The 27,545-nt window shown below is 42.0% G+C and overlaps 1 protein-coding gene across 14 annotated transcripts in view; it reads right to left on the minus strand.

Annotated features, from left to right (window-relative positions):
- Positions 1-27,545, minus strand: part of LOC108140328 (potassium channel subfamily T member 2) — a 124,049-nt gene that overhangs the window by 1,959 nt on the left and 94,545 nt on the right. For 3 of the 14 annotated variants that reach the window (XM_041707764.1, XM_041707761.1, XM_041707762.1), the window contains 24 exons: positions 16,549-16,628; positions 15,996-16,095; positions 15,700-15,898; positions 15,559-15,633; positions 15,418-15,501; positions 15,261-15,355; positions 15,017-15,200; positions 13,342-13,605; positions 13,101-13,279; positions 12,821-12,961; positions 11,674-11,823; positions 11,316-11,599; positions 8,263-8,592; positions 7,732-7,882; positions 5,941-6,046; positions 5,658-5,873; positions 5,434-5,597; positions 5,259-5,370; positions 5,000-5,185; positions 4,734-4,940; positions 2,336-2,512; positions 1,639-1,844; positions 1,092-1,458; positions 5-193 (listed from right to left, as the gene is read on the minus strand). In XM_041707764.1, the coding sequence (XP_041563698.1) occupies positions 5-193; positions 1,092-1,458; positions 1,639-1,844; positions 2,336-2,512; positions 4,734-4,940; positions 5,000-5,185; positions 5,259-5,370; positions 5,434-5,597; positions 5,658-5,873; positions 5,941-6,046; positions 7,732-7,882; positions 8,263-8,592; positions 11,316-11,599; positions 11,674-11,823; positions 12,821-12,961; positions 13,101-13,279; positions 13,342-13,605; positions 15,017-15,200; positions 15,261-15,355; positions 15,418-15,501; positions 15,559-15,633; positions 15,700-15,898; positions 15,996-16,095; positions 16,549-16,628 (4,246 nt within the window). Of the gene's footprint in view, positions 1-4; positions 1,459-1,638; positions 1,845-2,335; positions 2,513-4,733; positions 4,941-4,999; positions 5,186-5,258; positions 5,371-5,433; positions 5,598-5,657; positions 5,874-5,940; positions 6,047-6,718; positions 7,319-7,731; positions 7,883-8,262; positions 8,593-9,993; positions 10,309-11,315; positions 11,600-11,673; positions 11,824-12,820; positions 12,962-13,100; positions 13,280-13,341; positions 13,606-15,016; positions 15,201-15,260; positions 15,356-15,417; positions 15,502-15,558; positions 15,634-15,699; positions 15,899-15,995; positions 16,096-16,548; positions 16,629-20,605; positions 20,835-27,545 lie in introns of those variants that run through there. The other 11 variants (XM_041707755.1, XM_041707757.1, XM_041707766.1 and 8 more) reach the window with 10 other exon arrangements.

Consider the following 27,545-nt stretch of genomic DNA (forward strand, 5'->3'; position numbering starts at 1 on the left):
CCACCTCCATGCCGATACTGCCGTTCAGCGATATCTTGATGGGATTACTATGGTTCGTTGCCTGCATCAGTGTGGTGAAGTGACTGATGCCGATCTCCTCCAGCGACGACTTTCGCCGGCCGTGGCTGACGCCCACGCTGGGAAGGCCCTGTCGCAGGGACGAGGATCGACGGAGCAGGATGTCGTTGTCGATCTGCAAGTGGAGAAAGCACGAGGAAAAAATCCACCAGGAATGGCGGCCATTAGTGGGGTTAGTAAGCCCAAAACCGGATACATTATTATTATGCCAACAAAACTCAATTACGTTTACACATACAAATTGGCTATTGTTGCAGTAACTTAAACAAAGACACTAAGAAGAAACACATAAACTTCAACTCGAAATGCGGCTCGATGATTCGGACACTGGTATGAAAGGTGTCTGTTATTTCATGAGTTCCTTGCTTTTGTGATTTCCTCTGAGTGCGAACTATTACTATGAATTATTTGAGTTGATTGGAGTTGATTGGAGTTGATTGTTGCAGTTGTTCTAGCGGTTGCTGCTGTCGATTGTTGCAGTTGCAGTTGCAGTGGCTGCCGTGCTGTTTGGTGGAAGGGTGCTGCGGCTTCTTTTTGAAACGTGTACCCACAATTTTGTTGCTCAGTGTAAGAGTGCAAACGCTTGCCCCAGAACAAGGGTAAAGCAACGGGGTGAACGCATTCGTTTGTTTTAGCCAATTTGTTATGAAATTAACAATAAAACTAGGCTAAAGTGTGAAAGAAATAAGTCGTGTTTTTAGCTGGCTCTCAATGGAGCTTACTTTAGCAATTTTAAGTTAGAGTTAACATTGCGATCAGAAATTTAAGAAACTTTTAAAGACCTAATGTAATGTTTAGATAAGTGCAAAGAGGACATTTTCTATAAATGTATTTTAAAACTAGTGATCGCAACATAAAACTCCATCATTACGATTTCACTGTGTGTGTTCCAAACAAAAATCGAACAAACTATGCAGAAAACGTGAATCGAAACGAAACGAAACGAACATAGAGAAGGAAACAGGTGGTGTGTGTGTTTGGGGTGTGTGGGTGTTAAAGGAATAATAGCCAACCCGCAATGAGTTACTCCGTCCGCGCTGATTGCCAACCACCGTCGGACTGTCGGGTAGAGAAAGAGAATTCGATTTAATTTGCTGCATCGGGGGGCTACAGCGCTGCGAGGATGATCCATACCCGGCCAAGGTCTGGACACTCTGCATTTGCATGGGGTTCAAGCCGGCGATGCCGGATCCTCGACGCGATCCAGCCCCGACGGCGGTATTGGCCATGTTCATGTTCATGTTCATGTTCATGTTCATCTGCGGCATCTGGGTGGCGCCCAGGTTAATGTTCGAGCAGAACGAGATGTTTGACTTGCGGCGCGAGTTGTGTCGCTCGAAGGTCTTTTGGGCCGAGAACGGCGACGGTCTCACCAAGTATCTGAAAATAAATAAATTAAAAATACAAATTATAGTCAAACCTAATCTTTACTTATACGTATTTAATGAAATTAGTGGTTTTGAAAAGAAAACTCTGTTTTAAAGTGTAGAGTTCTAAACTAAACTAAATTTACTAAATAAATAATGTTTTTGGCACAACTTTTAATGGCTTGTCACTCACATGAGATCGCCCTCCTCCAGTTTGAGATCACAGCTCGGGTTGATTATCACATAGGACAGATGGTTGCGCTTCTCACTCACATCGTCATAGTCGATGGTGGGCAGATTCAGGGACTCCATCCGACTTCTCACCAGATTAGCGATCTCTGCCCGCTCAATCTGCTGGGCATGGTTGTCCCTCGCCTCATCGGCCAGATTGATGGAATACTAAAAGAGTTGAGCACTTTCATAAAACACAATGTCTTGGATATTAACGTACACATAAAGTTACAGGCCAGTTGGCGTTTTTACTTTCAGCAATTGAAATTTTAACAAAAGTGTGGATACACTTTGGATTGCAAACGCAATCAAGTCAAATGGGTGTGAAAGAAAAACCCCAATTAGGTCTGTTAGGTATATGCTAGCTGATCCTGAGTAAGTGTTAATTGTTGTACTGAAATGCAGACGGGTGGACAGTGAGAATTGGCCGAGCGATGTACTTCATCGTCGCCTGCCGGTTTAGTTGTTTTAGTTGCTGTGAGACATGCTACCATACAGTGAACATCATGCTGCAAAAGCCGGAATGTAGTCAAGACGGACCTACCTGAACCCGAATTTATCCCATAACCGTTAGCCCCACCTTTAAGCCACCGGGACAACAGAGTCGAGGTGTGGAGAATGGATGGGAGAATGCTAGAGAGTGGGTCGCGGCTACTTACGGATGATCCCTTGCGCTCCGAGCAACCGCCCAAACAGTTGACTGACCGCTGGCGCTGGGGCTGCGGCCGGAAACTGCTGGCGCCACCTGTTGCCGACCCCGGCGGACGGTAGGTGACCCCGCGCAGCATTTCCGTTGAGTCCTTCGTCGAGTCGGGCGTGCCGGTCTCCTCGTCGTACTGAGGCATGCCCATGATTTGTTTGGTGTATGCAAATTCGAGTTCGATGAGTTCGGTTAAACACAAAATGATTTACAAATTTAATTGGATTTTAATTGAAATGGCAAATCGCTTTCACTGCTCAAAGTGTTCGAGTATGCATGAGTGTGAGAGAGCGTTTGTGTTTAGAATGGTACGGTGGTGGTTGAGTTGTGGCCTTAGCAAAATTGTTAACATTTAGGTTGTTTAGGCATGCCGTTGACGGGAAACACGCAACATTTCGTTTCACCCTTCCGCTAACAGTTAAATTATAAAATGTAAAGGAAAATAAACACGCGATTTATTGATTTAAAAAGCCGTAAAGCAAAAAGTTACTTCAGAAAAAAAAAAAAACGATAAAAACTCTAGGAAAGAAGGTGCTGGGCAAGCGTTAGGCGGTTTGTTTTTCAACTGGGAATTGGGAAAAACAAAGTTTCAACTGCTGGGAATACTTTGCAACTGCTTTCTAAGTTTGTTTTACTCTAATTAAATAATTTGGTTTTCTTCTGTTTTGTTTACCAATTAACCCAAAATTGTCTTGCCTTCGTTCACGCCGCTGAGTCTTATTGATTTTTAAATCGAGCAAGCATTTTTAATGAGCAATCAGCGCGCGCGTCAATGCAAGAACGAAAACTTTCAGTAATTGGAAGAGTTTTTCAATGCCTGAGAAAGGGTTAGAGAAAGTGCCAACTGCAAGAAGGCCTGGCAGAACAAGCAGATGCAATCACCTAATTAAAAGCGACATGCAAACAGCTACAGAAACAAAACCAGAATCAGAATCAGAAACTGAAACAAAACAAAACCGAAACCGAAACAAAACGTAACGAAATTAAAGCCAGAAATGCCAAACATGCAGCAGCCAACAGGCCAAAAGAAATCGGGATGGAGCTACCACTACCCACTCCCAAGGACAACAACTACGACTAGACTACACACAGTTACACACAACGAATTGGAGGCCAGGCTAATGGGGCAGGCATATGAGATTGTATGAGGTGTGACTGATATTTTCATTGGGTATTTAATGGGTATTTTTGTATTCATTTTCATTTTCATTTTCGTTTTTTTTTTCGCTTCGGGAAACTCACTGCGTGCGTGTGCGTCAGGTCCAATACAAACGCAAATCAATTTGTCAATTGGTACAACGGGGCGTATGTGTAATTTGTATGAACAATTTCAATGACCTGATCTAATATATATGCTCACAGAACGCTGATAAATGGTTCGTCTGTCTGATCTGTTTACCTATCGGAGGATGAATGCTGTGACTGCAAAAATTAATCCAAAAAATAAACAGGCGATTGGGTTTTTTGGTGAGAGTCTTGCAGCAGAGCTACTGGAAAATGAAATAAAAATGGGATGGCAATCTGAACCGAAACTGCAATGGGAGTGGGAGTTGTAATCGGAATCAGAATCGGAATCAGCACGCTATGCTTTAAATAAGTGTGTATATATATTCTAATATCTAGGAGTTTACTTTAGAGGGAGAAAATCGTTGTATGTTTATTTATAAAATAAATCTATGTCTTTACCATTTCGGTCATTAACTGATACAAGTTGAGAAGGATTATATATACTTGGAGATATATATATGTATATATATATATATAAATATAGAGAGAGAGCGAGAGAGGGATTCAGGTATACGTATGCACTTAACGATATTGGAGATAAATATGCAAAACTTCGTATGACGACAGACTTCAGACTCAATGCAGTTAGTAGTAAAGCGTAAGCGTGTGATTGATATAAACAAAAGTCAAAATGATAACACCAACTAAAGTTTAGTTAAGCCAAGAAGAAAATGAAACCAAAACCTCGACTTTATCTGGGGTAACTCAATTAGATAACAGGCAACTGAAGATAAAAGATTATCGTTTTCTGGGCAATTTGCTTTTCGCTGTGTTTCGATGTGTGTACCTAATCGCAGCTCGAAATACGAATAGGTGAGCAAGAGACAAGTAAAAGGCTATAGTTAGAGTAGAGCTAGGAAGTTAGAGTTAGACATAGAGAAACAGAGATAGAGAGAGAGAGATATATAGTCAGGCTAAGTGTGGGCGAGTGGGCGAGTGGGTGAGTGAGCGTGTTAGTTGGGTTAGAAATTAATGTCTCTTGAGTGTCCTGCGAAGATCGGCTGCGCGATCTTGAAGCTTGTTCATGGGATCTTGAGATTTGCTGTTTTGCTGTTTTGCCTTGGACTCACCGATGGACGCAAGCGCACACAATGCCTGCTGAAGGCCGAGAAGGGTCCCCATCTCTCGACCGGCGAGTTACTCACATGAGACGTGTCCGCATTCGAGGTGTCCTGCGTGCGGTAAATGCCAATGGGTATTTCGCAGGTGGTGGAGCAGAGCTTCTGATACAGTCGCCCATATGTGCGTATCCACATGTCGTCCTTGGTGATGCGCATCTGCAAAAGGGTTGCAGATGAGATCAGTTCCACTCAACTAGAACTATATAAGCACTCACCGAGGTCAGAAACCCGCTACCCGGAGCCTGGTCAATGCCCAGCAGCAGTCGCACGAACGTAATCACATAGTCCTTCACGAAGGCCTGATACAACAGCGTGTCCAGCATGGAGGCACTGAAGACGGCTCCCGCGGCGAAGGGCAGCCGGAACATGTAGGATATGTGCGAGCCGCGCTCCTTCTCGCGCTGCAATTAAGTGAGCGGCAAATTAACCAAATGTCAGCTGAATGCACGGGCGTGGGGCCAACGCGCTACCGACCTTTTCCATTTTGCTGAGATGCAGGGCATACTTGTCGTGGGCCCGGAACTGCATGAACCTCATGTTGGAGCTCTGCGACAGCTCCGTGATGCTCTTGATGCTGGGAAAGAATCTGCAGGGGGGTTTGGCATCATGTAATGGCCTAAAAAGCTTTTCCGGTAATTACTACACTCACTTGAACATATTTTGCACGGCCACAATGGTGTTACAATCGGAGAGGGAGTCTTCTTCGGCTGAATTGGATAGCTCCTTGTTGACCACCACCACACTTTCGGCCAATGTGATGCCGGCTCGCAGCAGATCGTCCAGGCAATCGATCGAACCCAGCATCCAGTAGACCTAATCGACAGTGTAACCCTCAGTATTGCAGAAGAAATGTGTTTTGTGTTTTAGACCTACCAGTGGAAAGTAGGAGAGGGCATCTAAGAAGGCCACGTCTGGCCGTCTTTCCAACAGCAAGATAATGGGATTCAACGAGGTCTTCGATCGGAAGTGAGCTCTCAGCGGGATGATGAAGTTGTATATGCCATTGGAGGCATAGTCCGCTGCCAGGATGATGGTCTTGTTCTGCCACTGATACTCCTTGGCATTTCGATAGCTGCAGTGCTCGCAGACCTGTGGACGTGATTGTTTTCCCCCTAATTAAACGGCCTGGCCAAAATAGGATGTCAAAGTGTTTCACCTGAGCCAGCTGCAGACAGCAGAGAGGCTTCTTCTCTTTGAGCAGGTAACAGAGCGTCGGACTCACGCCAATGAAGGGTGACACGGGCGGAAAACCCTTGACGATGCTGGAATGGCAGACAACTCTGGGTTAAACGGGTGGATTCCGGTGGCACATGGACATGGACATGGCGATGGCGATGGACTGCAGGATATCGGGTGGGTATGTGATGTGTACGAGCGGGAAAGCAAGCAGAATGTGCTGGGATTCAAACGATTTATCTACGACATGGGAGGGGTTTTGGGGTTTTGGGATTGGGTAAATGCAAAACTACGAGCAAATCCAAAGCATTCACTACGAATTAACAAATGGTGAAAACTTAATGTGTGATTTCCCGAGACTCTGCCCAACCACTGCGGATGAGGGCAAACATTGCCGCTCCCAGCGAGTCCTTTACACAATGAACACACAATGGAAGCTTGACAAAAACAAAGCATAGCCAAGGAGCAAACAGAAGCAAATGCTGATGCAGATGCAGATGCAGATGCAGATGCACCAGCATCAAGAGCAATGACAAACAGCAACTAGGCAACGGCAACGGTAACGGTAACGGATCTCGAGTTGCTGCTCAGTTGGTCCAAGGTAAACGGTACGGCGTGCCGTCATTAAAAGATGTCCTGCGGCAGGCAAACCAAAAAGCAACAACAACGAACGTACGAACAGCAACAATGAGACAAGAACTCTTCAACAAATGGCGTATGTCCGCAGAATGTCCTTGCTCCCCAATCGTCAGACTTACCAGGAGTAGTCGTAGACCCAAACCGGACGCACCGGTCGACGTGTCTCTACGGAACTGCTCGACGTGAATGCAGTTGCCCCACTTCCTCCTGCTGCTGCTGCTGCAGCTGCTGTTGCTGCCACCGCCGGCGTGGTTGTTGTTGTTGTGGTGGTGGAGCAGCTGCAGGAGCAACATCGCTGCAACTGGCGCCTGCGAGCCGCCAATCTGGCCAAGGCTCCTCCTCCTCCTCCTCCTCCTCCTCCCCCCAGACCCAAACCCATTCCTGGTCCCATTGCGGGCACAGAGCGGCACTCACTATCGCAGCTAAAGCTCTTCTTCATGACCCGCCTGCGCAACTGCGGCAGGTACTCTTCGGATGGCACCGCAATGGCAAATTCAAGGGAATCACCATTGGTGGCGGACTCGCCTGGTGAGTCGCCAGCATAAGCGGGATTAGCAGGAGCAGCAGCATCAGCAGCAGCAGCAGCAGCAGCAGCAACAGCAGCAGCGGAAGCGGAAGCGGTGGCATTGCAGAAGCTGCAACCTCGCTGATAGGAATCCTCCGAGGAGCTCATGATGAGCGAATAGGTGCGCGATTGTGGAAAGTGCCCGCCCAAGCAGCTGAGGCGAAGTTTTCGATTTTCGTTTAGTTCGATGTGTGTACAAAAGGATAGTGTGGTGGTTACAAGTAGGGAAAGAGGACGTGTGTCTAGTGCTTAAATACAACATATACAATTTACATTCAGTTGGGTCTCTCAATCCTCAGCGACCGAGTTGGTACTTCGATCGTATCGGATTGCCGAGATCACACTAGCATGGTCTATGTACATAAAGTTCATGTTCGAGGTTAGTTTCGCATGGAATATAATTGGCTAAGAAGTATAGTTAGTGATACACACATACGTGGTACAATTGGATTGTGGGTTTAACTCTATGTATAGAGAGAGAGAGAGTCACTACACTGGGAAGGAGGGGTACGGTGCCTCGGAACAGTGACAAAAGGCAGGTCAGGCGATTAGAAGGGCGATACTTACGCAATCTTCTCGGATGGCGAACGCCAGGGCATCTCGTCGTCGATCTCATCATCACTCTCGTCCCCCTCCTCGCCATCGTCATTGCCAGCGATGCTGAACGAGGAGGAGGTGAACATATCGGGAACGGGCAGGATCGAGGGACGTCTACTGCCTAGACACAGAAATAATTTGAAAGTAATGAGTTTGGGATTTTGTTAATGATGGCATTGTTACACTTAAATGTAAGTGTAAAAGAAACAAGAAATTGGACAATCATCATTAGCGGTTGTTTGATATTCTAAGGCAATGTTCAGAGATATTTACAGTGGCAGTCCTTCTGTAACATTAAATATTGTGCTTTTAAATTCTTAGGCAATATTAATTGAGAAGTTTAAAGAGCAAGACAACCTCTTTTACCATCTATGCTTTATTTAACTAAGCATCAACACATCTAAAGATGATTGAGTTTAAAACTAGCTTATTACTAAAGATAATTTCAAACTTCGGTGAATCCAGAAAAATAATACCGCTCAGAATAGGACTCAAACTTACCCCTCCGCTGGTTGAGCACATCCGGACTGAGCAGGTTGGGATTGTTGGCGAAGGGCACATCGAGGTGATTGCCAGTGGTGGTCAGAGTGGCTGGAGTGATGCTCAGCGAGGTGCCCATGCTGTGGGCACTACCCAGTCCCAGTCCCAGGCCTCCTCCCCCTCCTCCTCCACCACCACCACCCGATCCGCCGGCCATGCTGGGGGATCCCATCGTCTGCGAAGGAGGAGGCAGGGTCGTCGTGGTTATCGTCGCCGCCGTCTGGGTCACCGTCGTGTCCTTGAGGTTCTGCCTGGAGTCCGAGATTATCACAGCCGTCGGATTATCGCTGGCTGGAGGGGCAGAGAGTAAAGTGCAATTAAGCCAGGCCAAATTGTCGATCAATATCCATTCTAATTACAGCTACTTTGGCGCTTGCTATACAGGGTAAAATGTCCACTAAGTTTCGCTGAGCGACAAAAATGTGACACAGCAAAAAAGGTAGGAAAAAGAAGCTAAGATGGAGAATCTACACGACAATCTTGGGAAAACAACTCGTTAAAAGTCCTCGACAAGCTTGCACTGGCCGGGAAACTTTCGGCAAAGTGATTAAGGTGCAACTTGGCCAAAATGTTGTCTTTCCCTTTCTGCCAATAGTTTTTGGTCACTTAATTACAGGGTCGAGGTTGAGGGAAAAGGGGTGAGCTACGATGAAGGGGCTTAAATTGAGCGCACAACAGGCTAAACTATTTATATGCAGCTAATTTACACAAATTGTTGCGTGAGGTTGATATATTATTTACAGCCATTTTTCTAGACATCCAAAACTCATGCTCACACACACTGAAACAAACACAAACACAAAGACAAACAGAACGAAATGCAAAGGCAAGCGGAAGTAGAAAAAGATGGGCGGAAGTTGAAAAAGTGATGTTTGAGCAAAGACAACTACGAAACGTGTAGAAAAAGCCATTTGAAAAATGAAGCAAACAACAAAAAAAATTTTGCATTGAAGGAAAAGAAGAAAATAGGAGAAAAGGCAAGGCCAGGCTAGGTGTGGTCATTAGGGTGGACCAATTTCGCATTAGAAATTCATTTCCAATATTTAATTTCATTATTACTTATTTTAAATTATTTTGGTTATTTACATATAGACTTTTAGAATGAAGTATACATTTTTGTATTTAATATTTATTATTTTTTATTTTTAACAATAAAAAAAAGAATTTAATTCAGTTGTAAGTTAGACTTTTAAGTCCGTTAGTTTACGTATGTATAAATGAAAGTGACTTCTAAGTTATAAATAAATCCTTTCATAAAAATAAAAATGTAGTTTTCAAACTTTTAATGTTATACAGTCCACCCTAGTGTTTATGTATGGGTTTATTTATTTGAATTGTGTATATGAGAAAAAGAGGAATGCAGAATCGTGTTGTGATGGCTGCGGAAATGTGTTTTGACATGGGTGTGCGGAGAATGTGAGTTATATGGGGAGATAATAAAGGCAGCTCAAGCTTCAAAAAAGTCGAGACGGCGAGAGGGAAAACTACGAAAGATATAGCTTGGATGGGGAGGTCGCTGAATCGGTTTTAAGGTGAGTGATAGAGTTAGGCAAAGAACGTGAACGAAATAATTGTGTTTTGCTTCATTTTTTTTTTTTTTGTCTTTGATTCCAATGATGCGGGTTTTCTTGACTTGCAGGTTTTTTTTTATATTCGTTGAAGGGGTTTTGGTAATTCTGGTGTCACACTCACGCACAAATAGTGATGCAAACTCGCCACTGTCTGGTGTTTGCATTGGCGGATGCGATTGCGGATACGATTGCGGATACGGATACGGTTGCAAGTGGGTGTTGCCGGTGGTGCCACCACCACTATCGTAACTGGGACTGTGGGGCACACGCACACAAACAGACGGCACTGGTGGTGGTGCGGCTGCGGCGGTTGAGGTTGCATTTATTGTTGCTGTTGTTGTTGATGCTGATAGTAATGTTGATGATGTGAAGGTTGTGCTAATTGTTGTTGTTGTTGTTGTTGCTTGTACTGTTGTTGTTGTTATTGTTGGATTTGCTGTTGTCATAGTTGATGATGTAGTTTTTTGTTTGTTATTCTTGTACTTAGGCGACATTCACACATTACATAAAACGATCAAACGAGTGTTTATGTGGGACTACACAATAGAAATCCTGCAGCGATTTCCCTTACACTCCTCTCTGTTTCCAAATCCGATCAAAGTTTTAGCTACAATATATGTTTTATATATATTCATTTTGGCTTAAAACAATTCTTATTAGCATTTTCGCTACATTTGATCGAAAGTGGAAATGGAAACTAGGTTTACTATGTTTTCTAAGTGTAAATTTAGTGTTGTGTGTGTTTGTGTGTGGACTAGCCTTAGATTATTCAATCCCAATCAAAATCTAAGTTTAGGGAAAACTCTTTATCCAACAATTTCTAATTGAAACTATGTTTCATCTAAAGGACCTTGCCTTCAAGAGCTATAAACGTGTTCTTCGAGTATTTTCAAATGTTGTATTAGTTTTCATATATATATATATAGTAAGTTTATAAAATATAATAAAGCGGTCAAGATACTCCCTCGAAGGAATATTATAATTAACACAGTGGAACCCATACAAAATGATTAAAGTGAAAAGTTTAACCAACAGAAAAAAAAATACAAATTCGGGCCAGGCGTAATAATGATTAACGTTAATGCGAGGCAGACTCGCTCACAAAACATACACTTAAAGCGTTTCGTTTCATTCAGACAAACCAAACGAACGGAATATTCGGGGAAAATGAGAAAAAGGAAAACTTTTAACTCAGCCTCAAAAATAAGGATTATCGGAAAAATGTAATAAGGAAGGATAAAGAGAGACAGAACATTTGGCTAAATAAGGAAAGCTTTTAATTCATATATCATATTTATGTTTGTATGTTAATGGATATATATATATATAGTAAGTAGTTGGTTCATTCGCTTGAATTTTAAATGGTTGAACCGAACACACACACACACACACATACGCTCACACACACACACACTCGTGGAGTTATAAAGAGGGTCTACCCACCAGTTGCAGTCGCAGGGTGGTGGGAGGTGGACGAGGAGGGTCCGCCACCGCCACCGCCACCGCCCCCGCCACCGACCCCGCCCCCTTCCTTGGCAGCTCCCGTGGCGTCCGATGTTTGATTTTGATTAACGACAAATGCGGAATTCTCCTCCTTGGTGATGCTCATGTAATAGCACGTGTCATCCTTTTTCATAATGTGCCTGGGTCCGGGGTTCAGCAGAATGGTTTCCTCGTAGAATTCTGGCAGCTCAGCCGGACGCACGCCCACCAAGGCCACTCCATATCTGAGGGGGAGGACAGGTGGGTGGGGATATAGTTATAGCTCTGAATGGGCATTCCTCTGGTGAGCCACACTTACTTGCGATGCGAATGAAAGCTGGCGTATGTGAAGCTCTTGCCTTCGTACTCGCCAAAGAATCGACTGTCGCCCAGCACAATGTGGTAGATCTCGTTTCCGGAGCACTTGCCGTACAGCCGGTGCCACTCCTCCGGACTCTGCTGGCCCTCCCTGCGGATGGTTCAAACATATATTTGTATGTACTCGTATACAGTAAATAGTCGTCAATTTCGCGACTTAGGCTCATGTGAAATGCATGAGTCACGGCCCAGTTGGTGGTTTAATTAGCATTCACTGGCATCTGATTAATCACGCTTTTCATGCCGCGCGACCACATCTCACGGAAACTTAAACTCAAAGACGCAAATAATTAAAGGTTTACATAAAACCACTACTACATAAGCTTGCTCAGCTAGTTTTCGCACTTTCCGAAAGGGAGTAAAGTATTACTTTTCCTCCGACGTGTCACCTTTTAATCCTATTAATTAAAACCGGAATTTTAAATTGAGTTTCCGTCATTTAAGTACAGGAGATAGCACGTTGAAAAAACTCATCTATTCCAGCAATTCTAAGTTTAACTGCTAAACGAAATTAAAAATGTTGGCTTTCTGGAACTCAATTTTACGTTCGCTTAGATGTTTTTGAGCCAAGACAGTTGTGCTTTATAAGGAAGCTAGTCATTCCCCAATAAGTATGCTATAATTTTCGTTGTCCGACAGAATTTCTTTTACTATGCATTTGTTTTTAGTAAAGTTAGGTTTTTTTTAAGTTGTAGTACTAATTTTACCTTGTATTTAAACAGTTTCCTAAATAGTTTCGTGGCTAACCTGATTTGCCTTCCTTTTGCACCCCTAAACTTCCGGGATTTCCCGCAAGGAAACTACTTTCAATAAGCAAGAAGTAAGCCAAGTAAGCTCTGAATCATGGCCTTCCTAACCAGCTTATGCATTTAGCGGCATACCCCGAGCTAAGCTAAATTAGCTGCCCCCGCAAAAAAAAAAATAAACATAAAAGGCCCGAGGAAAAACGTCTGAATGAGCAATCAAGCGGCTGTGACCTGACCACCGACTCCGCCGATGACGTGACGCATCCAAGCGAACCGATGACGCACACCGGATAGAGAACTTTTTGCATGTCCTGCCACGAGGACCACCATGCGTATACGTACTGTCCGCGGGATGTGTGGAGCAGCAGGGTGACCAGTGTGCTGGCGCCGGGACAGGTGCAGTTGTTGGCCAAAAGGGCGTACTTGAACTCGTCCTCGCAGACCACGTGCTCCGCGAACTTCACATGCAGCTTGTGCTCCGGTCTGCGGATGTGCGAAATGGAATTTCCGCAGGATGTGCGATTGGTTGAGTCGCCGCCCGTTTGATATTTGCAAATGGCAGAGAAAAAACAACATCGAACATCGAATTAATCGCCAAACGGAAGAGGAGATGTTTACCCACCTGAAAATCTGCACATACTGCGGCACATTTGGGGCAAAATCCTTGACGGCCCACGAGCGTAGAATGGTGTGCTCGTCGGCGGCCGTTTTGTCCGCATAGTTTCTGGCCGCCAGGATAAAGCACGCCTCCGCTTCGTTCATGCGGGCCCGGGCCAAGTCGCCATCCTTCAAGCACGAGCCCTGCAATTGAGTGGGTCATTTTTTTGCTCCCAACTAAGCCGGATTACTAAGCCGAGTCGCACCTGAATGTAGATGACGCGCTGCGCCCAAATGGGCACCTGCAGGATCATCCGCATCGTCGTGTCCAGCTCCATGGGACTTAGCAGCACCACATAGAAGTCCTGCAGCAGCGGATGGGCGTAGAACTCGTTGAGGAAGTCCATGATGGTGTCCGCATGCAGGGTGGTGGAGCACACCACCACGTGCTTTTCACTCTGCGCGCGGTGCGAACTGTAGCTGCCGCCCAGTTTTTGCCGCTCCATCCACGTGAAGGCCAGCTGTTCGAACTGTATGCCAAGGAGTAATTTGTTAACTAGTTCAATCATCAATCAGAAATTTTATAGATCGTAGTGGTCATCAAGATTAAACTTTCCTCAAGGCGCCTGGCACTTTTAAGTTAAGAATCATTATAATGTTTGGTTATTGTTTTCCCAGTTTTATTAACAAACTCCACTGGAACCTCTCTATCTATTCCATTAAATCCTATTAAAACTAAACTTTAGTTTGAGAACTTTGGTTAACGAAAAAAATTTAAGTGCATTTTTCTTTATGTTATTGCGACCTTGAGACTTTCCAGTTTTATGGTCTCATAAAACTAAAACGTAGAGTATAAAGTTGGCTTTTAGAAGATTGAAATAATAACGCAAGGCTTTTATATTTTTTCACGGTTAGGAACTACATTTTGTACTAAATCTTTTTTCTTAACTCTACGTTCAATTTTAATATCAAAAATATTATTTTTTTTTATAAAACCAAGTTTCTCCTTGTGCAGAGTTTATTGAAAGCGTCACTACAATATTTCAGTTCAATTAGATTTTAGTGCCAGCACCTTTCCTGGGTTTTTGCAACATTTTGGTCAAAAACGCACGCAACTTGTTGTTTTTATTGAGGAGCGGGGGCCCAGAAAGTCATAAATTCAGCATCATATTGACATGCACTTGGATCTTTTAGTGCTGGCAGAACAAAAACTCATTCCACCACCGAAACTACGCTGGAAAAAAATGTAGAAAAACTGTTTTGATGGATGCTCTTGTTGTTTGCCGTTTGGCCAAGTGAACAGTGGTCTGTCATATTTGTATGCTCTTTAACCGAGACGCCCTAATACTATGTATCAACTCTTTTAATACCTTAATGGTATTGCCAAATTAATAAAATTCATATATTTCAGTTATATTAGCTTGTTAATTTATGCATTAGTTATGTAATTTAATATAAAAGGGTGTGCTGTTCTCAATATTCCGATTTTGTGATTCCATCCTAGTTCGCATTTCTCCATCGAATCTCTTCTCCTGCTTCTGCTCTTTGTTCAGCGCTTGTTTTTGTTGATAAAACAATTGTTTGCAAATTGTTGAACATGGCAGTCAGTCAGTCAGTCAGTTAGTCAGTCAGTCGGTAAGTCGGTCGGTGGGGGAATGGCAGGGGTCACGGACAGACAGGCAGCCGGGCAAATGGTGAACAATTTCCATCGACAGCGTCCCATCTCGGGTTCCTCTATTTATTAATATCGATTGATGACCAAGGTCTCCCACCCTCAGCCAGATGCAGATGATGGATGTGGATAAGGTTCGCTCCGGCTTAGGAAGCATAAATATTTGATGTGGCTCTTTTGCCCGCCCATAAGATAGCTTCTTAACGGAACTATTTGGTTTTGGGTAATGTCCCATACCGAACCCAAATTGGATCCCTCATCTGACTCACCTGCGTGGGCAACACAATGAGGGCCACACAAATCATGATGACCATATAGAGCTGCGAGGGCCAAATGTCCGGCACAAAGTCACCATATCCCACCGTGGAAAAGGTCACAACCACATAGTAAGTGCTCTGAAAGAGATTTAGATGCCGATGACCGGCCCGCTGGAAGTGCTGGATGCCACAAACGCTGGGGACAAATAAAATTGGTATGGATTGTGGGAAAAGCTCGGAGTTAGGATTGTATTACCTCGTGAAGACTAGACACAGCAATGTGGCTGATAGAATGGTCAACTGCTGCGAGAGTGCTGACTGAGACTTTTGCATGGCACGATGGAGGTCATTCTATAGGTTTTTGGGATATAAGATTAACCTGAGATTAAATTGGAGATAACATCTCAACTCACAAACATATTCTCCAGCGATCGCTTGGCCAGCCAGCAGTTGAGGAAAATGGGAATAAAGAGATTCCGCAGCGGAGGATGAACAATCTGTGTAATAAAACACACCTGATTAGACTGCTTTAGGGAACGGACTAAAAAACCTACCGTAAGTGCAAAGGGTATTGTCGTTACTAATTCTAGTATAAAGTGAAATGAAAGTATCTGCTGCCAGATGTTGCCCTGAAAGTACAAAACCGAAATTGTAACAGAGGAGGGATAAAGTTTTAATGGTGGATTGTGGTATACCTTATAGCCTAGATATGTGAGGACCAAAGATTGCGTTAGCGACACCATGGCTAGAAGCAGCTGCAGGACCCAGAGCACTGTTGGCCGATTCACCCAGAGTATGGCGTCCCAGTTGATGATGGGCTGCTCCTGGAACTCCTCCTCCGTCAGTTTGGCCGAGATGATGAACTCCGTTTTATTGCCCACTTCGCAGCCATAGCTATCGGATGGTATTTTATGGTTTGGTATGATATGGAATGGGATATTTAATCAATCATCGAACTGTTGCTGCTCCATCTGCCGACGCCACCACTCACCATGTTATAAATGTTGGATTTTTATCCAATATCACACGTATTATGTAGAGAACACACGACAGTAACTTAAGGAATAAATCGGCGATTCGAATGCGCAGGCCTTTTTTTGATTGAAGATAAAGGTGAAGGGAATAGCAAATTCGTTAAAATTTGGGTCAGTTGAGTGAATAATATGAATGTCTACGAATGTTTGTCGAGTGGGTTTTCCCCAACGAGCCCCAAAAGCACTAACTCCCACTCAATCGAGACGACCTGTTTACCTGTTCAATTATTTCCTCTCCAAATCAATATTTACCCAAGATTATCGAATTCGGCTTTGTAATGTCATTCGGTGGTCCGTTTGTCTGTGTTTGTCTGTGTGTTTTTGTGTTTGTTTGTTTGTCCGTTTGTGCGTTTGTCTATCTGGCTGTGCGGCTGGCAAAATACTTATACATTCGTTTTCCGTCCATTCGGCCACTAATCAAATTCAATTACATACTATCTTGTTGATTCTTGTAATTACGTCGAATATTTTGGTTAATTCAAAGATAACACTTAACTAGTGGGTACTTACTTGAACGCTGATTCTTAATGAAATAGAGTTGCAGTCTTTCTTTAAATGTGTTTTCGTTCACATAGTACTCCACACGAACTCTGCAATAAAAATGAGAGAAGTGGGTTGCTGATGATTGAGCTTCTAAATTGAATTGTTAAACAAAGCCTTTGCAAGGACCCTATTTCTGCGTCCCTATCCCCGACAATGGAACTCCCCCGTTTCCGCGGCAACACTCGCTGCACTAGACAATTGATGCGCTTACTTATCACATCAGGCGACGCAGTTAGCTGCAGAATTCTCCATGCCCCATTACCTTACACTAAGAAAAATGGTTATATTTTCTAAAAGTCGAAATAAAATGATGTCGAAGTGCTTAGGCTAAAGTAACGAATAAACTATGAATATTTCAGTACTAAAGGTCTAATTCAAAACATTGTAATAAAATTAGTAATTCTGAAGAGGTAATAGCAGTTAGGCTTAGTTTTCTTAAAAAATAGAAATTCCGTTTAATTGTTCTGATGGCACTCAGCAACCATTTTCATAGTTTTACTAAACCAATAAGCTTTTAAGGATAAACAAAATGTCGAAGCCATAGTAAAAAATTAGAAGTTTACAAAACTGTTGTTCAAAGTTTATTATGATTTTTCTGTTCAGTGTATTTGTTCAACAAACTTAAATCAATCATTTAATTTTCCATTTTATGAAAAGGCACTGCTCCTTGTGTAAGTCCATACTTAGTGCGTGCAGTTAAGTATCTTTAGAAGTACTGAGGGGTGGAGAAAGGAAAAGGAAAGGAGAAAGGAGAAAGGCACCCCCACACACACATGACTATTCTGGCCGCCCTTTTCTCGGCACCGTTGCTCAAGGACGAATGGCGTCTGGAAATGGCTTTTGCCTGGGAAAATGTGCCGTGCATGGGTCTCCATCAATGAATATCTGTCTGAGCCCCAGGCTTACATATTTATGTACTATTGATGTGATCAAAGGAAAACTCAGTTTGAAAATTTGTTCATAAAAGGGTAACTTCTGTTAGCTAAAGGGTATACCTTTCTCGACTCTTTCTCGTTCGTTTTGAACGTCTTCATATTCTTCATATTTGATAACCCTTGACTGCAGCTGCAACACTGCTGCCTTAAGTGTGAAACGAGTTTAAACCACTCGAGCACACATGGCGTATGAGCAACAAAATGCGGGTCTTAAGCTCTTCCGACAATTGTGGGTGGCGCCATATATATACTTATATGTATATATAATTTTATGTGCTGCTCGAGTTTTGCATTTGGCGTCTCACAGTCTGAATATTCAACCCGTCACACCATAAGTGTTGAGCAAACATTTTTGCATGATCTTTGTGCACTTGACTGCACAAGACATTGGCCATACAGTTGAAAATCTTCTCAGGGTTCATGTAATTAAAAGAGTTGCTTAAACCCGGGCCCAAAGGAAACCCGGAGGAGATTCAATTAACTGTGTGCCACCTTCTTGGCCTTTGTTTTGGCAGCTTTCTGTCGCAGCTCATTTGGGAGCAGAAGCAAATTCGGTTGGAACATTCATGCCAAGGTTAATGCACTGGAGCAGGGGAAGGAACTGTAAGAATAGTTCAAGTGGCTCCCGGCAGCAGTGTTGACTCAGAAATGGCACCTTGGGGGCCATTCGAGGGCCAAGGACGATGACTGGGCGAGTGCGTGGCGAAATTAACGAGCACAGTCACCATCACCATCACCATCACCATCGCCATCACCGTCACACACACTGGCAAGTGACCAATCAGTTATGGCCGGGCCAGAAGCTCAGCAGAACGAGCCACTGCATACAATCAAGTCTGACCTGCCCCCAAAGGATTTTTCGCACTTCTCTGCGGTTTGTGGCGGCGGAGTTCATTCCTCTCGCCCTTTTTCCGGCCATTGAACGCGGCACAAGCGCTGGCCAGATGGCCATAAGTTCTGGCCAAGAAGGGGTCACCAATCACTAGTCACTTGTGGGCCATTTCCATGCGCTTTAAGTCTTTAGTGGCGCACACGCTGCTTTGCATATTTCCAATAAATCTCGCATTTGCGTTTATCCCTAGCTGAACTGTAATCAAAACTACAAAATATTTGCATTCACTTTGATTGCAAACATTTCCATTATGAAAAATAATAATTGTGAAAATTGTGCATTGCTGCAGGTGGCAAAAACTGTGGAAATTCCAGTTTGAAAGCGAAAGCTGCGGGTCAGCCACTGAATTGGAAATTGGCAAACTTTTTAGGTCGGAAAATTGCGGATTATTCAAATCGACGTCATTGTTAAGAGCTTAACCGAATTCATAGCTTATTTGTTTAAGATTTATATTTAATTAATGATGAAAAATTTATGAAGTCTTTTTGAAACGGTCCTTTAGCAATTTAATTTTATTCCTATTTATTAGCAAAATCGTTGTTTTTTGCAACTATATGTTCATTAAATTTATTCTTTTATTAAATATATCATTTAACTCAACATACTTTATACTACAAATTGTTTTTTAAATTCTTCTTTAAATCTGATATATATTTTAGAGTAATACTGTTTGACTAAAACTAAATAAATATTTGTTTGTTATCTTTGGTTTCACGAAATCAAGAGATATGCTCTTTCTCTAACTATCATTTGAAAAGTTTTAACAACACCATTTATATGTTTGCATATCTTATGCGTGAACTTTTTGGCCTCGAATAATTGGTTTCATACCCGCAGGACCCCGCATTTTTCCTATGTGAATTTTGTGGGTGTACCCGCAAAGTTATGAACTTTTAAAGTAAACCCCAACTTTGGCTTAAATTGATTCCTTTCTTCTGCTCATCCAGGAGTTCATGGTCCTGGCTGAGAGGACCTCCTAAGCTGGGGACAAATTGCACGTTAATGTGTTTTTGTTGTGCCATCATTTGATTATCCACAGATATTGAGTTTAAAGCTGGCTAAAATGGACAAATGGGCAAATGGGCAGCCCGCGGCGGGATGTGCTTAGATTGTTTTACCTTTATTGATTTTTGATTTCGAGCATTTTAAAGAAAATTTGATTTAATTTCGTGTGCGTGGTGGTCTCGGGTTTCTGTGTTCGTGTCGAGATTTGATTACAACTCCATGATGAAATTGTGCCAGGAAGAAAGGCGAAGGTGAAATGGCGAAACTGCGAAGCCAAGTAAATCAAAGGCCACAAAGGGGATCTAGGAGAATGCCTAACAAAACAGGGATTTCTTTTTTTTTGGGCTTGTGCAACACAAAGGATTGGAGGACAAAGGACACCATTCAAACCCATGCGTGGTTTCAGGTAGCTACAAATTGCATTCTTGGGCGGCAGAAACAAAAACAAAAATAGAATGTTCTCGGCTCCTGCATGTTTATTGCTCTCCTGATGAGGCATCTCTATATCATTGCTAAAGTGTCCATTAAGGAAACGCTGCATTGATTGCTTCTCGTAAAAAGCTAAGAGCTCTTAGCAGGGGATATATACACTTATTCATGGGCGTGCAGATGACAGCTTAAGGGGCGGAATTCATCAAATTATTTAGGATGAGAATGCATTTTGCTGACAAGCTTCCGGCACTTGTTGGGCATTTCCAATGCAAAGTTGTCTTTTGTTTGCTAAAATATTTATAAGAAAATACTTCTGTGAAAATGCTACTAAAATTCCACGAGGACTTATCCCAGCTTATGCGCATTTACAATAACAATTGTCAAAGTAAAACTTCAACTTGCAGCTATATTTAAATGTTCTTGACAGAAAAAAGGTTTAAGTTCATCTATAAAAGAAATACATTTTTTATGATATTCATTTTGAGAGTCTTATTTTCTAAGGACAAGAAATAATTAAACTAAAAATATATTTGTACTGAAGGCATTGTTTCAGAAATATCAGCCTTGTTGGTAAAAAAACACTTTAATATTTTTGTGAGTGTATGCTTTTAGTTGAGAGCAGATTCGATTAAGAATCGACGCCATTCCACTGCTTTGACCTGTTAATGGCCCAAATCGAATTTCGAATTGAGTTACGGAGGACGCGGCGTATACGCGATTTTTTAGTGCCCCAAGGGGCGTATACACAATGTCGACTTACCTTGGTATTCGATCATAGGAGTCCCACGAGGAGAGACAATTGTAGGACGAATTGCGACTGTTTCCCGCCATATTGCATAATAGATGATCCATTGGCTTAAATGACCGCAACACGAAGCACTTTATTTAATTTCACCTTTCGATCACTCTGTCGATTGCATTGCACTTTCGATTTTTGGATGGTTGTACTGATATGTATGGGTTGTTGATTGAGAGAGTGCACCTAGACCCTTTAGTTATATCACACTTTAATGCCAGCACTTGCAGAACTCCAACTTTAATCAAAATTGATTGCCCTGGCTTGGCAATTAATTTTGTTGTTTGAACACGCAATTGAGGACAGAACGCATGTACACACACATGCTGGCACACACTTATTTATAGCTTGTTTAACATGATTTTTTGTTGCTGCCCATGTGGGTGTTGTTGCGTCCTCCCATTGTGTGTTCTTTGGCCATTTAATAAATTTATTGCCCTAACGGCCATAGCCTTGAAAAGCAATGTCAGTGGAGGAAATGGATGTGGACGATAAACCGGCATTGTGCCCTCATTTTGTCATTAAGCCCTGTTTTTACACTTTTTATTGCTACTTTCGCATCGGGCAACCCCTTTCCAAAGTCTCGGCTTACATTATTTTCAGCTTCCATTTTACAGTTTACGCAATTAATTAAAATGCATGAATTGACTGGAATATTTCTCATCCCCATTATAATTTGTTAATCCGGAAATCAATTGTGAACCTCAGGCATTATTTACGGTGTTCGGTGGTATTCAGCTTGTATATTCATATTGATTGCTTTTTAATTGCAAATTCATGTTGTCTGTGGGCTAGGAAATTGGTTAAAGTGTCGTTACGGAAGTTATGGGCTGTCGAATTCGTCTACGTGAGCGATTTGAGAGTCCCATCAGTTGGCCCTAAAGAGTCAATGAAATTTATCGCCTTTGACATTCGCTGACAGACACAAAGCCAAATCATTAGACGTGACCTGAGAAGTCACGCTAAGTGACACATTGACAAATGACAAGGCCAAGTACCGTCGTCTGTCTTGGATCCAAAGCACATTTTGCGGTTTTTATTCCGCCTGACGAATCTGCCTTTCCTAAAGCGTTTTTCTCCCAGCTCCTCGCTATTTGTAATTTAAATTACCCGAGATCTGGCCTTAAGCCATCTGCTGCCTCGCTTTGTGGCTTTTGGTGAGACAGTACCAGTACTCCAATTAAAATATTTTAGTGAAAAATCTGAGAGAAATCGTCAACCAGTTCCTTGACTTTCCTTTCACTTGAACTTTGAACTTTCCCGGATTGCACTTTTTTCCCCAGCGGGGCACTGATTGATTCCCGTACCCTACTCTTGAATGCATTTATTCTTTTATTCATGCTGTCTCCAAATGCAATTTGCATGGCAATGGCTTGCTGTGAATTATTTAGGCGCTCGATGTGATTAATCGAAGTGCTTTCTTTGGAAATCTTGTGCGTGCCGACAGTCTGTCGCACATCGAGCATATTACGTCCTGTTCGGGCCAACTATCTGCCTGGTAATGCCTATGTGATGAAGCGTTTTTTCGTGGGCCCGGCAATTACAGTAATTGGCCTGTCCCGCGACTAACACCTTTTTATGGCCTCCACAGTTCAAGGCCCGAATGGTGTGGGTCTCAGGGGGACAAGTAACCCAGTTTTTGGTCTTAAAGGGAGAGAAACAAGGAAGAGAAATGTGACCATAACTACATCATTTGAAGCAACATGAAATTAATTTTAGTAAATAACTTTCGGGGTGGTAAGGTTTCAATTAAGGACTCCAGAATTACAGGGAAAAATGGTTAAAACACTTATGTTGATTTAAAGTTGAAACTTTTTATATCAATATATACATTGATGTTTCATGGCAAATGTTTAAACAGAAAACAAAAATGTATTCATGTATTAAGACCACTTTTACGTTGAGTGCCTGTTTTTTTCCCCATCAAGGAAGTACTCCAGCTTTTCGAGTTTATTTTTGGTTTCCGCAGGGGGGTTCATTTTAAAACCAATCCCGTGCCGAAGACACAACGTCTGCCCGTCTGTCGCACAGCTCATTAGGTTTATCGATTGCTCGGCTTGGAGCAGTCTGCCGTGCACCAAGAGCATTGGCGCCGACAGACAGAAGGACCAAAAGTTCCATCCTGACAGTGGAAATCGTGTGTGCTGCCTAAATGTATGCAAACATTTGCATTAACACTCGGCACATGAATTGGATGCTAGTCCTTCGAGAAGTTGGAGCTAGAGAGGACCAGGAGCGTTGAACTGGCTGCTCACAAACAAATCAATTTGCCTGCATAAAATTCAAATATTTTCCCAGAGCCTCGCTTTTGTTTCATTGTCCAGACAGTTTGGCTTTGTTTCGCTGGAGCTGCTGGCTGCTGGCTGCTGGCATTTGCATACCCAAAACATCTTTATTCATTTTGGTGAGCCAAGCGAATAGAAATTGCTGATCCGGTGACCTTTGCTGGCTGTTTTGCCCGCTGTTCCTACGGAAGTCCAAAGACGTCACAGTTCATGAACTCTTTTTTGCCGCTTTTTGTCTACCTCTTCCCAATCGCCAATCCACAGTCCCTAGTGCCCAACTTTTAGCATTTTATGATTTCTGCTGGCAGTTTATGTCCTGGCTTTATGTGCAGCATAATAAACTTGATGTCTGAATCGTTTAAACTGAGTGAAGGTCGCCTTTTAATGGCCTTATATCTTGATTGCACACAAAATCCCCAGAAATATGATGGGATCAAATGTATCCAGCTCGCTCCTAATGCTGCACATTTCAACGACCTGGAAATGGAAATGCCTTTGATGTGTTCTGAGCAGCTGCTCACCGGAGCAGACCTAAGTTGCACTCGCCTCTGCCCAAATTAGCCTTACAAATGTTTTGAGTCATCAGCAACATATTGCCCTTTCCCACGCGATCGAGCCATTCGAGCTTCTCAAATAACCAGGCACACGGGTTAGGCATTTCCTCATCCATTCACAAGGGTATGCCGATTTCATGGGAAATTCGCACATTAATAGATGCTCCTTTGAAAATTAATTAGTGCGATGGGAGAAGTTTTTGAAGCTAACAGGCGTTTGCTTCTCCACTTGCAAGGGTCGAACATATTTATAGGATATTCCTCGAAAAATTAATAGAATTATGGCGTGTTGTTTCCAATAAAAACATACTAATACTAATCAGGCTTTAAGAAAAAAGGGAAACTGCTCAGGAATTTTCTTAGGGCTTGTTCGTTAATGGCTTGAATTTAAACATCTCAGTTACTACTTTTTTAATAGACACTACAAAAATATCCAAGATAAAAAAATTTACAAAGTGAATTCAGAAGTATTTTAACACCTGTACATATACCAAGTATAAATATTATTTTTTGATTTTGTTGTTGATTTGATATTTGCCTTATAAAAAAATCATCATTTAAACGCACAACAAAATAGCGCTCGAAAACTTTCAATATACTGCTATACTTTGTGCTATATTTTCCATAACTTGTTGATTACTTCTTTAGTTTCTTTGTTGTTTTGCCCATTGCGTGTGCTTCCCCAATTCGAGTGAAAGTTGGCACGCGCCACTGAATGATGGGGAAAGTGAATTCGGAGAAAGTGGAGAACAGACAGCGTGGCAAAAACACAAGGAGGGTGAAGGATTTCAAACAGTAGACAGTGGCACGCCTTGGCTCTCGGCCAACATGGAGTGCGCAACAGTTTAAAAAGTAAGCGCCAACCGGCAGGGCACGACATGTCGGCACTGAAAGGACAACAAAGTGGATAAAATTCCATGGGAACGGGAATGGAAGTGAAGCTATGAAGACGGGCAGACAAACTGTTGCTGCCTTCCCCTTTGGCTTAGCATATTTAATCGTGCGGAAGCAATCGATTGCCGCTAAATGGGTGGCAATTTGTACCTAATGACGTCATTACATGCAACAAGCAAACAGCCAACAGCCGCAGGACATTCCTGGCCAAGTAGAAAGGCTAATGTCCGCACCAGCAGCCCGTTCATAAATCAATGCTCTAAACTTGGCAAAAAAAAACCGCACGCGACCTTTTCTCGGGCAGACCAGACCAACAGCCTCTGCACGGAGAGAAAATAGTTATATTTTATAAGAAAAAAAATATTATTTACAGCAAAACTTATCAAGGAAAAATAACTACATACTTTTATCCCTCAAAAAAAAGATATTTTTTATATTAATAAAAAAAATATATATAAAATAATAGTTATTAAAAACTAAAACGCAACATTTTTTTCTCTCTAAGCAGCAGTAGAAGCGCAAAAAACTTGAGTAGGCAGAACGAATTTATCACTTGGCCAGCTTAATGGCTCTTGAACCAAACAAAAGCGTATTACAAAGTGTTTAGCATGTTGTTTTTCCACTCCTCTTTTTAACATTTCACTTGATCCCTCTTTTGTGGTATGTGCGTGTGCGTGTGCGTGTTCTTGTGATTGTGTTGATGGCCAGGCGAAAAAAAAAGGAAAACGCATTAAGAGATGAAGGTGAAGTCCTAAGGTTTGAGTGAGCCCTCAGAACTACTGTGAGTATGAAGCCACAAATGGAGAAACAAGTAAGTGAATCTGTTCATTAGACTAGATTAGCAATAAATCACTTACAAGTTTATTAATACAAATTAAAAAAGGAATATAACCTCTTTATATATATATTTTCTAAGTACCTGCATCAATTTCTGATGACTATTTAAATTTTTATTGACTTTACAATTTTAATTTGTTTGCTTTTTATTCCTAATACTGAACATGTTGTTTAGGTTAACTTAATTTTGTGGAATCTACCTGAGAAAAATATGACTTTTAGAAGTTAATTAAATCATTTATTAACATTTTCAATTATTCTCCTTTTATTATGGAAAACGACTTTCACCTTTGGCCTTAGCTTACGTTTGTTTACCAGTTTCTCGTCCTCATATTGTGTTTTCTTTTACCATTCCCCCTAACCTTATCCCCAGTTTCTTGGCCAAATGTATGCAAATAGAAATGTCGCACATATTTCATAATTTTCATATTCTTCATGCCGAAAAGCAATTTGCATTTGCTTTTTTGCCGTTTTTGTTGTTCTTGCTGTTGGGAACAAATTGGTTGCCATTTCTGTTTATCATACATGGAAATTCACAGAGCAAGCGCATGAAATGGGAATTATGGGCCAAATTAGCTTATTTGACATTTGAATGTGCAAATATTTGGAAAAGCGTGAACGCAAAGTCGCTACGCATTTTTCATGCCCGACTGCAGTTGTTGGAAATCGATGGAGCTTTAAGATTGTGCGGTTCCTATTGAGTGGGTATTTCGTTTATCTGCAGCTGTCAGTTAATTTCCGTTCAAGTAGCCATTAAAACAATCATGACGTCGCTTAGGCTTACACCGCCACTCACAGATACACACACACCCACACACACACACACACACACATACAAGCAGTAACGCCATTTTATGGCCTGCCATTAACAGCTTGTTGTCGCAGCAGCCATTTAATAATAATAAAATGGTAAAAATGACTGAAATCCAAGGGAGTAACTCAAATACACGGCCATCCAGACGGAGACTTGTCAACACACCGGATTCAGCCTCCTTCTTACTAAATAAAGAGGCTGCTCCGACTTCATGGCCAGTTGAATGATGAGGCAGAAAGCGCCTACCGCCCCCCGCCCATTTGATTATTAATATCGAATCCAATTAATCTTCACCATTTGACTAAGTCAAGCCCACAACATGTGGCGCATGTCGAGTTATCATAAATGATTTCGACTTGCGGAAAGTTGGTCAAAAACTTTCTCTTGCCAAGTCGATTTGTTGAAGAGACTTCTGCCTGAATTGGCGCAAATTTTCAGGGACAACCAACTAGTCTGAGGCAGTCTGTCAGGGGCAGGACCCAATCCATAATCCCCATCAGCCATGTCTAAATTAGGTAGAGCATTAACTTGGTTAATTACAAAGGTGTCTGGCTTAAAGCTGACTAATTGGCTTAGACTTGAGAGAATATTTGGGATTTTGTTTTGAAACGGAAAATTTTATTTTGTTGCTGACTTTGCTTTGATTGTTTTTTAATCTTGTTTACATTTTTTTTATTTTGATATGCCACATTAAATGTTTATTTAAACTTAAGAAGATAATAAATTTTAATTATCTTTCACCGTTCTATTATAAGGGTTCAATAACATTTAATGTTAAATATCTAATTTATTATATGCTGAATTTATTTATTTAAATTTAATTTTAAAGGTTATTTAATTTTATTTAATTTATCTGCTATAAAATCATTATGCTCATACAATTTGGAATGCTTTTTTTATACATTATTTTTCATTAGATTCTATCATCACAATAGTTTTATTAAGGATTACTAAATTTAATATTTAATATTTAAGTTTGGCATTGGCCCCATATTAAAAAAAATCGTTAATTGCTTCACATGACTTGCTAAGTGATAACAAGTATTACTCTTGTCTTCTTGTTGGAACACAATAATTTGGATTTTAAGTTATCAATTTAAGTTAAAGCTATTGTTATTTTAATGGAATATTTCGTTTTAAGTCGTATGAATATTTTGTTTTGTATGTTACTTGTACCGTTTTTACTTATAGATTCACATATGTTTTAGAAACAGGTACCACAAATTCTGTTCAACTTTGCGTTCGATTGTTGGAAATTCGATTTGAAATGCGTTTTCGAGCGCTGCGTTTTGAAAACAACTCGCGGGGAAAGCGTTTCAGCGGCTGATTAGATACGCTCGCCCTCGCATTCGGATAAGGACTGAAGTCCTGCCGAGGACCCTTTTCGGCAAAAGGTAGTGGCGCAAGCTCGGAAAGCGAAACGGAAATGCGGAAACTCACCACAGTGGTGGGTTTTGTGGGCGCCAAACAGCTGAGATGCCGGCAACCGTTATTGTTTACGTTTTTCCCAAAAGAGAGAT

The sequence above is a fragment of the Drosophila elegans genome, unplaced genomic scaffold (assembly GCF_018152505.1).
Source record: "Drosophila elegans isolate 14027-0461.03 unplaced genomic scaffold, ASM1815250v1 contig_183, whole genome shotgun sequence".
In the NCBI taxonomy this organism is placed as follows: domain Eukaryota; kingdom Metazoa; phylum Arthropoda; class Insecta; order Diptera; family Drosophilidae; genus Drosophila; species Drosophila elegans.